This window comes from Lolium perenne, chromosome 2 (genome assembly GCF_019359855.2).
Source record: "Lolium perenne isolate Kyuss_39 chromosome 2, Kyuss_2.0, whole genome shotgun sequence".
Lineage (NCBI taxonomy): Eukaryota > Viridiplantae > Streptophyta > Magnoliopsida > Poales > Poaceae > Lolium > Lolium perenne.
The window spans coordinates 80793496-80809369 of record NC_067245.2 but is presented as its reverse complement, the minus strand read 5'-3'; the positions used below and the strand labels follow the sequence as shown (position 1 = coordinate 80809369).

The 15874-nt window shown below is 44.3% G+C and overlaps 1 protein-coding gene across 1 annotated transcript; it reads left to right on the top strand.

Annotated features, from left to right (window-relative positions):
• Positions 1-14351: 14351 nt before the first annotated feature.
• On the top strand, positions 14352-15470 carry LOC127333082 (chlorophyll a-b binding protein of LHCII type III, chloroplastic). Its single transcript, XM_051359399.2, has 2 exons — positions 14352-14570; positions 14653-15470. The coding sequence occupies exons 1-2, from the start codon at positions 14436-14438 to the stop codon at positions 15322-15324; spliced, it is 807 nt and encodes a 268-aa protein (XP_051215359.1). The 5' UTR covers positions 14352-14435; the 3' UTR covers positions 15325-15470.
• The last annotated feature ends 404 nt before the right edge of the window (positions 15471-15874 follow it).

Sequence of the window (15874 nt, the reverse complement as noted above, 5' to 3'; positions counted from 1 at the left end):
GGATCGTCGGACGGTGTGTGTGCATAGTGGTCCCATCTTTTGGGATCTGCTTCAGCATGGCATGCAAACACCACTTACATCACCATCCATGGAATAAAGCATGTGCTCCTTTCCTAGCTACCTCACGGGAGCCCGCACACATGGTTTACGTGCAAACCGGCTCTACCCAGGCCACAAAGTGGGCCCACAACCCTTGGTTTTTTTGCATTGGGGTTGTACTATTTTTTATGTCACCAAAAACTTTCAGAATATTTTTAATTCAGACTGTTGTTTGTAATTCAGACTATTTCTAATGTAACATGGTTTTTAGGACGTAATACGTTGTTTAATTTGAGAAAGGTGCTGGGCCTGATTAGAAATAGGCAGAGACAGAGATATAACCGTTGGGCCGCTCGCGCGTCAAAGCTAGGCCAACTGGCCCGTCTAGGCCTGCCTCCGCCTGCTGCAGCCCTCGATGAGCTCACCACCTTTACATGCATGCGCCATGCAGCAGGCTATTAAATTACCCACGCCACGCCCACATGCATGCCAACCACCGTTTCAGCACCGTGACATCGTCTCAGAGGTTGCCATCGTCTCAGCGTGTCATCGAGTTGGGTGGCATCATTTTTAAAGTGAAATTTGTGTGCATTTTTCAAGTGAATTTTACAAACTCCCCCGGCTATATATAAGGGCACCTCTTCTTCCTCTTCTCGCAAACATCTCACGCAATCTTCTCCTTCCTCCATCTACCACCGCATCCGTGGACTAGGCACACAAACACCAAACCCTAGCCGCCACCATGCAGTTCTTTGGCCCAACCTACCGTCGCCCGGCCACCGTGCGCGAGAGGGAGTGGCCGGAGGGTGTCATTGTCGAGAACGAGCTGCGCATCTGGGCGATATCTAGGTGGAGGAGCGACAGGGCGCTAGCCGAGTTCTTTCTCTCGCAGGGCTACCGCCACCTCAACCTTCCTCTAGGCTCGCCGCCCATGTACACGATCGAGTCCCACTTCGACGGCAACAGCAACCATGAGATAGGCCTCTTCGTCCACTTCACGAACCCCTTCGCCGCGCACCACCTCCTCGGGCAGGTGTTCTGGTGTGGTTGCGAGTTTATCGCTTTCACTACGTATAATATCTTCACCAACTTCCACGTCACATTTCCCGACCGTTTCAACATGCACTGCCTCCCCTACCTCTACCACACTGACGGCGATGAGGAGGAGTAAACCAGCGAAGGAGGAGCAAGGCGAATGAACATCCTAGGAGGGTTATATCGTGGTGCGGACCAAATTGCACCCAACCTCATGAAGCATATCAAGCCGGCAAACAAGCGTGCTACAGTGGTGGAGGCGCTCGAAAACAACAAGTGGGTGACGATGATCATGGGCACACCAACTGTCCAGGGCTTAGTGGAATACATGAATCTTTGGGACGAGGTCTAGGGTGTGGTCATGGACACGCACAAGCCCTACAGAGTGAGCTGGAGGCTCAATAGAAACGCCAAATACACAGCAAAGTCTGCCTACGGTATGTTCTTCGATGGCAGGGAGGTAATGCCTGGAGCTGCGGAGCTTTGGACGGTAGGGGCACCACTCAAGCACAAGATTCACATGTGGCTGGCGCTCAAGAATAGGCTCTGGAATGCAGACAGGCTTGCGCGAAGGGGACTGCAGCATCCACCCCATTGCTCTTTGTGTTGCTAGGAGGATCAGACAATCGAACACTTGTCTCTACAGTTCTCATATGCGAGGAAGGTCTAGTATCACTTGTTGTTATCGAGGCGCGCACATTGGCACATGCCAAGCTCTGACGCGCGCCTAGGTACCTAGTGGCCAACATTGTCGCAAGCGACGCCAAGGAGGCAAAGGAAGGAGTTGAACAGTCTGGTCATTTTAATGACGCGAATGCTATGGCTCAAACGAAACGCTAGAGTATTCGACAAAGCTATACTGCATATGGAACTAGTGTGGAGGATCAACGTCAAATTCATCATGCAGATGAATCCCGGTGATCACATGTATAGGTGAGCACGCATCCAAAAACCAACACGTGTCTAACAGCGTTGTGTCGTCCGTGAGGTGATAACACAGCGGGTGGTCCTCTAAAAAAAGTGAAGTATGACCTTGATTCAACCTCCTCCACCGCCGCTCCTGCGCTGCTGCACGAACAAGTTCCGGGCCGACCTTTCGCTCCTCCGTGGATAGTACTATTCAACAATTAGCGAAATAGCCCAAATATCCTGCCATTAGCCAAGACCACCGCCATCGAGCATCCTGGCACCACCACCGTTCATGATTCTGGTGCCACCTCCCTTCCCCATCTTCCCTGACCTGCCTCACACCGCCATGGCGCCATGCATCCAGAATTCCAGCGCCACCACCCAAGATCCCTTAGCTCCGATTGCGGCCGACCCCGATTGCAAAAACCAAGCTTAGCTTCCCCACGACTGAGGGGCGATGCAGCCGGTGGCGCAAGGTCATCGATTGGGCCTGTTGACGTGTATAAAGTAGATTGCCTAGCCCTTTCCATCAGTTCGGACTTTTGGTTCAAGTGGCTAGTGCATGAAGCTTAACATGGTATCAGAGCTCCAGGTCTCGAGTTCAAATCCTAGCTTTCACAATTTATTCTAAAAAATCCCCGCAGCCTTCTTGAAAGGACACGGATGTCGCCTAGAGGGGGGGTGAATAGGCGATTTAAAACTTTTACGAGATGGGCTTAACAAATGCGGAATAAAACTAGCGTTTACTTTGTCAAGCCCAAAGCCTATATACTATGGTTCACCTATGTGCACCAACAACTTATTCTAAGCAAGAGTTCACCTATGTGCACCAACAACTTATGCTAAGCAATACAAGCAAGTATGTGATAGCAAGATATATATAACTTCAAGCACGATGGCTATCACAAGGCAAAGTGCATAAGTAAAGAGCTCGGGTATAGAGATAACCGAGGCACGCAGGAGACGATGATTTATCCCGAAGTTCACACTCTTGCGAGTGCTAATCTCCGGTGGAGAGGTGCGGTTGCTTAGTGCTCCCGAACGCCACAAGAGGCTCACCTTGAGGTGTGGTTGCTCGATGCACACCAACACCACAAAGGCCTCACCCCAAGATGCGGTACTCACACCACACACCGAACTCCACGAAGGCGCCTCACCTAAATCTCCGGTGACCCTCGCCACAAAGGCCTAGGTCACGGTTCCACTAAGGGATTTCCTTCGAGGCGGAAACCGGGCCTTACACAAAGATTGGGGCACACATCCACAACTCAATTGGAGGCTCCCAACAAATCGCCACAAAGGCCTAGAATCCGTCTAGGGTTCCAAGAACCCAAGAGTAACAACTTTCTTGCTTTCACCTCCACGAATCACCGTGGAGAACTCAAACCGATGCACCAAATGCAATGGCAAGAACACCACAAAGATGCTCAAGTCCTTCTCTCTCAAATTCCAACAAAGCTACAAAAGCTATTGGGGGAATAAGAGAGAAAGAACAAAGGAATTCACAAAGAACACCAAGATCAAGATCTAGAGAGTTCCACTCACAAAGAGATGGATTTGATTGGTAGAAACGTAGATCTAGATCTCCTCTTCCTTTTCCCTCAAATGGATTCAAGAATCATTGGAGGAGTAGAGGGATGTGGAAAGCTCTCAAGGTCAGCAATGGTGGAGAGCCAAAGGAGGAAGAAGAAGTGGGGAGAAAGAGGAGGAAGAGGGCCTTAAATATGGGTCTTAGATTTCTGCCCGTTGGGGCCAAAATCGCGACAGGCCGGCAGTGCCGGCCTTGTTCCACCGGCAGTGCCGGGGTGGCCGGCAGTGCTGGCCTTTTCCACCGGCAGTGCCGGCCCGGCGGCAGTGCCGGGGTGTTCCCGGCGGCAGTTCCGGCCCCCCTGTTTTTTCCCAAACACCCGATACGAAAACCTCAAGAACTTTTGCATCCGGACTCCGAATTTGATGATCTTGGGCTTGTTTCGAAGCTAGTAACAAGCTCTACAAGATCATGCAGGGAACCATCATAGTCCAGTAAGGTAGGATATAAATAAAATACGAAAGGTTTGACCTATCTAAAAAGGATATACCGGTAAAACCTCCAACCTCGAAAATGCAACAAGTTGAGTTAGGAAACTTGGATTTAGGTGAAACCAATTTTGTTGTAAAGAGGATGACAAAGGCTACCCCACAAAGAGTGAAAATATTAAGAACATATGGGGTAGTTTTTTCTATGTATTTTAGAGTGAAACCTCTCAATACGAAAAACCGAGAAAAACTCCAATATCGAAAACGCAACAAGTGATTCATGCGGAATCCATTTTCGATGAACTAGAGTTTGCTATGGAAATAACCACAAGCTCTAAATCACCTAATGGATAAGATCCAAATAACAACCAAGAAAGATGATGCAAGGATGCAAAGGTTTGAGCTCTCTCTGAACGATACGATCGAGTTACTCACTCGAGAGCCCTCTTGATAGTACGACAACTAAACTATAAACCGGTCTCCAACTATATCATGAGACCGGTGAGAAAGAAACCCTATCAAGAGCAAACCTTAACCTTGCGAATTCCACTTGAGCTTGATGATGATGGTATTGACCGCAACAAGATGGAACACCTTTCTTGATTGTGCTTGCTTGACGAAGTCTTGTAGATTGCTCCCCCATAAACCACCATGGGAGAGCTTCTTCTTCGGCGCAACTTCACATATCCATGATCACCATATGGATGGCTCATCTTGAACTAGCACTTCATCTCTTCATGGCAAGCTTCAAGCTTATGATCTCTTTGAGTTGGCTCATCTTGAACTTGCACTTCATTATGTTGATGTCTTGAAGTAACTTGAGGGCTCACTTCATCTTCATCTTCAAGACATACTTGACACTTGATATCCTTCATCAAATTCTTCTTATTGCAACCTTGAAGCCAACATATGGTTCAAGCATTGCCTATGGACAATACCTATAAAAATAACTCAATGCAAACATTAGTCCATAGGGATTGTCATTAATTGCCAAAACCACACATGGGGGCTCCATGCACTTTCAATCTTCCCCATTTTGATAATTGATGACAATCTCTTTGAGAGGGTTTATATAAGGAATTTAAGTAACAAACAAGTTGAATATATAGATCAAACTCCCCCATAATATATGCATGTGTGAATGATCTTGACTTTCATTGCATATATTGGCATTCAAAGCCTAGTGGAGTTTCCTCTAAATATTCAACTATGCAAAGCAACAAGATGCAATGCAATAAAGGCGCATGCTTAAGCACAAAGCAAAGACATAACCCAATTCCCTTAAACCCTCCAAACTTCTCCCCCATTGGCACCAATTGCCGAAATGGGTGAAAAATTTAGAAGGCCAATATAGTGAGAGTTCCTCCATAGCGTGTGCATTTCTCATAATTTGAGTGGAATCAAATGCACGTATCCAATGACGAATATTCGGAAGGAATCACACTATAGATAGGATCAAAGATTGCAAAAAGATAACAAAGTCAAGAAGCTTCAACAAATGAAGCAAGCAACCAAATGAACCACAAAGAAGATACCAAAAGAAAGATAAATATTATGATAATATCAAGAATATTTCTCTACATAATATGAGGAAGCTCCCCAAGGTTTGTGCACAAAACTAGGCAATTTGCATTGGAGTATAAAGTGCACAAACATGGAATCATCACTCCCATAATATCATTCAAAACAAAAGATACCAAGAGAATCAAACTCTAATGATCACCACAAGATAGTGCTCTAAATCAAATGAGGAAGCTCCCCAAGGTACATGCATAAAATAAAATGTTGCATTTGAATACAATATGCATAACATGGAATCCTCACTCCCTCATTTAAAACACAAACATTTGTAATAGATCATAGATAGAAAAATAAGCTAAACACTTGCAACAAACAAATAGTTGATCAACAATTAAGAGGCACCATAATAAAAAGGCTCAACCAAGAGGATATGTGAAAGGCATGATAAAGCATATTATAAGACTATTACAAGGATGAGCAAAAAGCATCTTCATAGTCTTCAATGAATTATATTGCTTAGCATGACCAATCAACACGCAATAAATAAATAAGATATCAAAAGGAGATGTATCATCTCTTATGTGTATAAGTTTCTCTAAGTGGGCAATATCACAAAGATATTTATCCACAAAGAAACATGCACACACAAAATAGATACGCAAGAAAAATAGTATGATATCCAAGACAAAGTCATGCAATATACCAATAAGAATTTTTGCTTAATAGCATGGCCAAAGGCTCAATTTTATCTTATTGTACATTCATGAACTTCAACCACAAACAACTAAAATACATCACAAATATCAACAAGGGATAGAAGATAGTTGGGATGCATTTGAGAAAGGCAACAAGTATCACAAACGAGGACACCAAAAGAAGTAACTAAATTTGCACTTTCATCTATATTGCACATGTGAGAGCCTTGAGGAATTGATATGCAATAAAATTGCTAGATAGGCATAGTTGGGATGGATGAATCATGAGCATGATTTAAAATACTTCCCAACAAATGCACTCATCTCAAATTACTCACATTCACAATAAAGAGGTTTCATTAAGACTTTTGCAAGAAGCACAACATTTGCAAATCAAGAGATTCATGCCAAGATGCAACCATAAGGTTGGATACAAGAAAAGTATGCATGAGAAGATACTTGTTACCAAGATAGCATTGGTGTGGATGTAGTAGATATGTGTTCGTTGACCATCATAGCTTGCCTCAAGTTACCATTGAGTCACCACTTCTTTCCAAAAGTGAGACAAGCATTCAATGCATATCCATTGTACCTAACACAAAGGTAAGTACAAAATGGTCCCCAAACTAATTGGGTCCGAAGTAGTTAGACACACTACAACATATAGGACAAACTCCACAATTCTATGTGCATATAGATATGAAATTGAATTTCATGCACATCTTAGCCAAATTAGGATTTGATGGAGTTTACCCTATATATTGGATCAATGAAAGTGACACATGCCATAAGATATATATATATTAAATATGCATGCACAATACTTTCAAGGACCAAAGGAAGATACAATTTGGACAAAACACCAAATAAATCAAGAGACAATGGTTGCCCAAATTGTATCAAAGAATCAAATCAACACAAGATTGACTCCAAAGACTTATCTCATTATAAGAAGCTAATTAAGCCTAAGCACAAATGAATGAGATAACAAACTCCCAAGAGAGCAAGGTTCCAACAAATAAACCAAACCCTCGACACTTTTTATGATGGCACAAAGTACCAAAAAGAAAATTTATGTCTCCCAAAACCAAATTTTTTATAATGATCAAGAGAAGTTTAAGCATTATAACAAATATAGGAGAGCTCCCCCAAGATTAGTGCATTATCTAGGATTTAGAATATGGATATAAAATGCACAAAACTAGGATCATCACGCTACCTATATCTACTAAAATGCTAAGAAAGTTTGAATAGTCAAATTAGATCCATAAGATGCAAGGAAGACACATGGGAGTCAAATCAAAACAAATTCATGGCAATAAATAAGGCAATTTGAACACAAGAGCCAATGTAGATATGATCAATAAATATCTACCTCATAATTTATTACCACTTGTCCTAGGACAAGAAGTATTAGGAAATATTCCCCGGTGGTAGTTTGAATAAGATCATATTTACAACGAATAAAGCATATGGTAAAGGATAAGAGTTAACCATCATGCAAAGATAGTTTATTGATTGCTTCATTTAGTCATACCAACATGCAAAGCAATTAATAGTATTCATACCAACATGCAAAGCATTTAATAGTATTCATACCAACATGCAAAGCAATTAATAGTATGACTTGAAGCACATGGTTTTCCAAAAATGTATTGAGGGACACATTGTGAAAAACCATGCCAATAAAAACTTTCACAAATAAGATACACAAAGATATTAGCAATGAATCTATTTAAGCAAATTGGAGCTTGTTTGAGCAAACATGCCACATAGGAGAGAGATATTTTACGATATAAATTCTATGTGACACAACCTCAAATGTTCACATTTTCTAGGCTTGTAATATGCACAAAGCTTATTACTCCCCCATAATGTGATAAGGAATTTATTTTCACAAGAGGCAAATAAGATCCAACTAGAGATATTAATGGACATTAGAATTTGAATTTCTCATGAAGATGACATACCACATAGAGACTAGATAATCTTGCAATATCAATTCTAAGTGATATTCCTCATGTACACACATTTTTAGGATCATGAAATTCCCAAAGGAATATCACTCCCACAAAATGGCATAGTCCATTAATCGCTCATAAGAGCCATATAAGATGCAAAGTGGCTCCAACACAAACACAAATACAAGGTGTGCAACCCAACATGCATAGACTTGATTTCTCAAGAAAAGCAAGTAGGAAGCACAACATATACAAACACATGTTAGGAACAAAAACTAACACATGCAAAGGGGCGAGTAACTTTCAATATAAATGAGTTGAGCACATGTTACCGCAAGGAGGAACATTGAATATATGATAGAAGCAAGATAACCAAGACTTGGCTTGAGATAATATAAATGATGAAGATCCCTTAATTCTTCATGATGTAGCCAAGTCTCCAATGCCCTCCAACAAGCACATATTGATCAAGTTTTGGATTGTTGGTCCCCAACTAAGTTGGGTCCTAAGAGGTTAGTCACAATAGGCTTGGCAACCCAAATGGTTCTTTTCTTGACACCACTTTGAGCACCAACAAATTTGGCAAACACATTGCCACCCTCATCCTTACGAAGAGAATAAACATCATCAATGGTGATAGAGCTGGATGAGGTACCAATAGTGCAAAAGGAGGAGATGTGGCCCTTCTCACGGCATATGTAGCAAGTTCTTTTCTTCTCCTTCTTCTCACTAGATTTCTCCACAATGGGAGCATTGGCTTGATTCTTCTTGGGAAGTGGCATTTCTTCAACTTGAGGTTGAATATGAGTTTGAGCTTGAGGCCGCTTCCCTTTTTTCTTCTTCTTCAAAGGGCAAGATCTAACATGATGCCCTTCAATTTTGCACTTGAAGCAAACAATCTTGGCCGGGTCATTGACTTGTACTTGGCCCTTCTTCTTATTGTTGTTCTTGGACTTGTTCTTGTTGTGGGAGTTGAATCCAAGTCCACTCTTGTTATTGTGGGATTGTTGCACACTCAACATCTTGTCAAGTTTGCATTTCCCTTCATGACTCTTTACCAAGTCGTTCTTCAAAGAAGAGACTTGGGCCTTGAGCTCTTTGATTTCCTATACATGGTTAGTAACAACACAAGTACTAGAGGAAGTAGAACCTTCATTGTTAGAGCAACAAGGCAAGGAAGATAATTCATCACAAGATTTAGCAATATTATGAGTGGATGAATTACTAGGACTAGCACATGGCAATATAACATTTTGAGTAGTAGTGCTAGTACCCACATGAGGCTCATAAGGTGTTTCCTTAGATATTATAGCCTCATGAGCTAACTTTAGCCTATCATGAGAGGCTAGAAGATCCTCATAGGAGCTAGAAAGCTTTCCATGATTTTCTTCCAATTTCCCATAATTGCTAGTTAGCAATTTAAGTTGAGCCCTTAGCTCAACATTCTCCTTCAAGATAGATGCTTCACAAGAAGTAGAGTCAGTAGCACAAGCATCATTATTAATAGAAATGGGAGAAGGCAAGTTGTCATGCTCTTTTAGATAAGAAGCTTTAAGTTTCTCATGCGACTCGGTGAGTTTGGTGAGCGCACTCTCAATAGCCCTTGAGCCCTTTTTGAGTTGCTCAAAATCCTCAAGGAGTTTTGCATTAACAAACACAAGCTTATCATTTTTTAGCTTTAGTTCATTTGCCACCTCAAGAGCTCTATCATGGTTTTCCTTTTCTCTAGACAATTCTAGAGCAAAGGTTTCCTCAAGAGCTTCCTTGGTGGTTTGTTCTTCTTCAAGTTCATCCTTTAGAGATGCCACATCATCGGCATACTCTCGTTCAAGAGCACCCATTTTATCAATGGTGTTCTCATGCATCCAAATAAGTTTTTGGCTCTCAATAGCGGTAGTCAAGATTTCAAAGAAGTGAGTGCTAGCAATTTTATCTTTGCAAAGAACCTTGAATACACTCTTACCCTTATCGCGTAGAGAGACAACCCAATCCTCTTCTTCATATTCATCCTCATCCTTATCACCACGAGACATATTAGGTTCCATGGTAGGAGGTACCGTGGAACCCTTGGCCATAAGGCATACATGAGGACCGTGAGATAAAGATGAGGAGTTACTTGAGGCTCCTTTCAAGATCTTGTCTTGACCAATAGAATCTTTGGTTTCCTCTACATTGTTAGACACACAACAACTAGAGGAAATAGAAGCATTTTTATCATGGCCACAAGACAATGCAAGCATATCATCATTAGATTTATTCAAGCAACTTACACATGATATGCAAGGACTATCAACACACGCATGTAAATCATTTCTAGTGCTAGATGTGTTTGAGTCCGTAGATGAAGCATTGCAATGAGATAGAGATGAAGAATCATCAATAGTAAGCTCAATATCAACATTACAATTTTCATCACCACTCACCATATCATTACCTTGTGTCTTGACACACTTTGGTGAAGTGGATGAAGATGAGAACTCATCACGGCCGGAAGTGGAAGCAATACAATCATCCTCAATAATATTGGACACATCATATTTATCTTGAAGCTTTGTCCATAATTCATGAGAGCTCCCAAAAGGCATGATTGAATAAGTAACTACATTGCTCACAACAATGGAAAACACATGAGAAGCAAGAGCATCGAGGCAAGAGTTTTTCTCCTCCTCAAGAGATAAATTTTGAGGATCCTTGGGAGAAGAAAAACCCATGCCAAGAAATCGCTCCATGTCCGGGGACATACCCCGTAAGATTTTAAGCACATAAATTTTCCATAGATCATAATTTGTGCCATCAAATATAAACAAGTTATTGTGCGCTAATCCCCTAACCGACATCTTTACTCTCAAGGCGGTGAAGCCTAAGAATGAGAGACCTTGCTCTGATACCAATTGAAAGGACACGGATGTCGCCTAGAGGGGGGTGAATAGGCAATTTAAAACTTTTACGAGATGGGCTTAACAAATGCGGAATAAAACTAGCGTTTACTTTGTCAAGCCCAAAGCCTATATACTATGGTTCACCTATGTGCACCAACAACTTATTCTAAGCAAGAGTTCACCTATGTGCACCAACAACTTATGCTAAGCAATACAAGCAAGTATGTGATAGCAAGATATATATAACTTCAAGCACGATGGCTATCACAAGGCAAAGTGCATAAGTAAAGAGCTCGGGTATAGAGATAACCGAGGCACGCGGGAGACGATGATTTATCCCGGAGTTCACACTCTTGCGAGTGCTAATCTCCGGTGGAGAGGTGCGGTTGCTTAGTGCTCCCGAACGCCACAAGAGGCTCACCTTGAGGTGTGGTTGCTCGATGCACACCAACGCCACAAAGGCCTCACCCCAAGATGCGGTACTCACACCACACACCGAACGCCACGAAAGCGCCTCACCTAAATCTCCGGTGACCCTCGCCACAAAGGCCTAGGTCACGGTTCCACTAAGGGATTTCCTTCGAGGCGGAAACCGGGCCTTACACAAAGATTGGGGCACACATCCACAACTCAATTGGAGGCTCCCAACAAATCGCCACAAAGGCCTAGAATCCGTCTAGGGTTCCAAGAACCCAAGAGTAACAACTTTCTTGCTTTCACCTCCACGAATCACCGTGGAGAACTCAAACCGATGCACCAAATGCAATGGCAAGAACACCACAAAGATGCTCAAGTCCTTCTCTCTCAAATTCCAACAAAGCTACAAAAGCTATTGGGGGAATAAGAGAGGAAGAACAAAGGAATTCACAAAGAACACCAAGATCAAGATCTAGAGAGTTCCACTCACAAAGAGATGGATTTGATTGGTAGAAACGTAGATCTAGATCTCCTCTTCCTTTTCCCTCAAATGGATTCAAGAATCATTGGAGGAGTAGAGGGATGTGGAAAGCTCTCAAGGTCAGCAATGGTGGAGAGCCAAAGGAGGAAGAAGAAGTGGGGAGAAAGGGGAGGAAGAAGGCCTTAAATATGGGTCTTAGATTTCTGCCCGTTGGGGCCAAAATCGCGACAGGCCGGCAGTGCCGGCCTTGTTCCACCGGCAGTGCCGGGGTGGCCGGCAGTGCTGGCCTTTTTCCACCGGCAGTGCCGGCCCGGCGGCAGTGCCGGGGTGTTCCCGGCGGCAGTTCCGGCCCCCCTGTTTTTTCCCAAACACCCGATACGAAAACCTCAAGAACTTTTGCATCCGGACTCCGAATTTGATGATCTTGGGCTCGTTTCGAAGCTAGTAACAAGCTCTACAAGATCATGCAGGGAACCATCATAGTCCAGTAAGGTAGGATATAAATAAAATACGAAAGGTTTGACCTATCTAAAAAGGATATACCGGTAAAACCTCCAACCTCGAAAATGCAACAAGTTGAGTTAGGAAACTTGGATTTAGGTGAAACAATTTTGTTGTAAAGAGGATGACAAAGGCTACCCCACAAAGAGTGAAAATCTTAAGAACATGTGTGGTAGGTTTTTCTATGTATTTTAGAGTGAAACCTCTCAATACGAAAAACCGAGAAAAACTCCAATATCGAAAATGCAACAAGTGATTCATGCGGAATCCGTTTTCGATGAACTAGAGTTTGCTATGGAAATAACCACAAGCTCTAAATCACCTCATGGATAAGATCCAAATAACAACCAAGAAAGATGATGCAAGGATGCAAAGGTTTGAGCTCTCTCCGAACGATACGATCGAGTTACTCACTCGAGAGCCCTCTTGATAGTACGACAACTAAACTATAAACCGGTCTCCAACTACATCATGAGACCGGTGAGAAAGAAACCCTATCAAGGGCAAACCTTAACCTTGCGAATTCCACTTGAGCTTGATGATGATGGTATTGACCGCAACAAGATGGAACACCTTTCTTGATTGTGCTTGCTTGACGAAGTCTTGTAGATTGCTCCCCCATAAACCACCATGGGAGAGCTTCTTCTTCGGCGCAACTTCACATATCCATGATCACCATATGGATGGCTCATCTTGAACTAGCACTTCATCTCTTCATGGCAAGCTTCAAGCTTATGATCTCTTTGAGTTGGCTCATCTTAAACTTGCACTTCATTATGTTGATGTCTTGAAGTAACTTGAGGGCTCACTTCATCTTCATCTTCAAGACATACTTGACACTTGATATCCTTCATCAAATTCTTCTTATTGCAATCTTGAAGCCAACATATGGTTCAAGCATTGCCTATGGACAACACCTATAAAAATAACTCAATGCAAACATTAGTCCATAGGGATTGTCATTAATTGCCAAAACCACACATGGGGGCTCCATGCACTTTCACTTCTGCCGTGTGTATCCGGTCTTCCGCTGCCTCTTTGCCTCTCTACACGTGTTGACTTGTCTTCTCGTCTTCCCGTCACACGTGAGAGGGGGTGTTGACGTGTATAAAGTAGATTGCCTAGCCCTTTCCATCAGTTCGGACTTTTGGTTCAAGTGGCTAGTGCATGAAGCTTAACAGGGCCGTCGAGGTTGGGAGCGTGGCGTTGCAGGGCCTCTGCCCTGGTTCAACATGGCGTCTGTACAAGATGTAGAGTAGCTCCATTTTCTTATTCTCTCCAAACGAAGCGGGTCTCACACACATACGAGTAGAAAGTTCACATAACCCTTAGTCGTTGTCTATTGATGGGTTGAATCCAACGGTGCTACGCAAGATCCAACGGTAACAAGCGTATGCACACCTATCCACCTGATCACTAAATTCACTCTTATTTATTATGTGGGGCAAGGAAAAATTGTGGGAAAACGGAGAAGAGAGAGGGATTGTGCTGGTGGCTGTTAGTCCAGCCACCCTGGTTGTGACTTGATCAATATCTTGTATTTGCAACTTACTTTCTATCTTAATGAATAAAGACACGTGATGCTCATGCGTGTTCTTGAAAAAAAACATTGTGGCACTACATAACTTTGTGGCACTACATAACTGGAACATTGTGCAATAAGATGCAGCCCGGCCCAACGCCGCGCGCATGTAGAGAAACGCCGTTGGCCACGCAGATAACACATGGATAGGAAGCCATCCAACGATCACAGGTGGCACTACCACGCCTCCTCCGATCCAATGCCGTCACCTGATTGGCCCAAACCAAATCCAGAAATCTTCCACGTCACAGCCCCCTGCACCACCATCCAGCTCCACCAAGGAAACTTGTGCTACAAATACTTACACGTCGCCTCTCTCCAATTCCTACCACTCACTGAGAAGCACCCAGCAGCAGCAGCAAAGCTTTTGGCCGTCGTCCGGACCCCGGAGCAGCAGACATGGCATCGACGATCATGGCCGCCGCCTCCCGCACCGTCGCCGCCAAGACGCCGTTCCTCAGCGGCCAGAGCCGCGCCGCCAGCGCCAGCCCACTCCGCGTTGTCGCCGCCGCGGCCAACGGCAGGATCACCATGGTACGTGCCATGAACTGGAACACGCCTGGAATGCGCGATACTAGCTACTAACGATTCTGCGCGATGTCGCCGCCGCTCGCAGGGCAACGACTTGTGGTACGGCCCGGATCGCGTCAAGTACCTGGGCCCTTTCTCCGCGCAGACGCCGTCGTACCTCAACGGCGAGTTCCCCGGCGACTACGGCTGGGACACCGCCGGGCTATCCGCCGACCCGGAGGCCTTCGCCAGGAACAGGGCGCTCGAGGTCATCCACGGCCGGTGGGCCATGCTCGGCGCGCTCGGCTGCGTCTTCCCCGAGGTGCTCCAGAAGTGGGTGGGCGTCGAGTTCAAGGAGCCCGTCTGGTTCAAGGCCGGCTCGCAGATCTTCTCCGACGGCGGCCTCGACTACCTCGGGAACCCCAACCTCGTCCATGCGCAGAGCATCCTCGCCGTGCTCGGCTTCCAGGTCCTGCTCATGGGCCTCGTCGAGGGATTCCGCATCAACGGCCTCGACGGCGTTGGCGAGGGCAACGACCTCTACCCCGGCGGCCAGTACTTCGACCCCCTCGGCCTCGCCGACGACCCCGTCACCTTCGCAGAGCTTAAGGTCAAGGAGATCAAGAATGGACGCCTCGCCATGTTCTCCATGTTTGGGTTTTTCGTGCAAGCCATCGTCACCGGCAAGGGCCCGTTGGAGAACCTCTTCGACCACCTCGACGACCCTGTCGCCAACAATGCCTGGGTTTTCGCCACCAAGTTCGCTCCTGGCTCTTAAGTCGTGGACCGGTCGACGCAGCACGGCGCCCCGCCGCTTGTAAAGTGTAAACTACTCTTGTTTGTCGAGTGTCATGCACGCAAATTGCAAACAATGGTCTCTTGAATTGTTCTCAGAATTCAGAAATCTCAAGGATTTTTTGGTTCGATCTCTCATGTCTGTCAACTTACTATATGGTGTGCTTAGCTGATTCTTGTTGGCTATGCGTGCATTGTATCAAGTATGGAGACGTGTAATAACTGATGAGAAGAACTGGATGTGAAATTCAGCAAAATGCATACTACCATGCATGAGCATTTGAACTGGCGAGCATAGCAGGTGCAAAATCCATCTTCACCTCACATGAGGTTCATCCCTCAATGAAATAATGTGTGGTTACTCGAAATCTCTAATTATTATATTTACATTTGTTTTTGTTTTGTTTTTTTAGACATAAAGGGGCAAACCCCCCTGGTTCCATTAAGAATGCAACCAAGAGTGTCACAATTGAACCAAACTGTAGACTCATCAAACTAAAGCTTTTACAGAGCATGACTTTCTCAAACTGGGA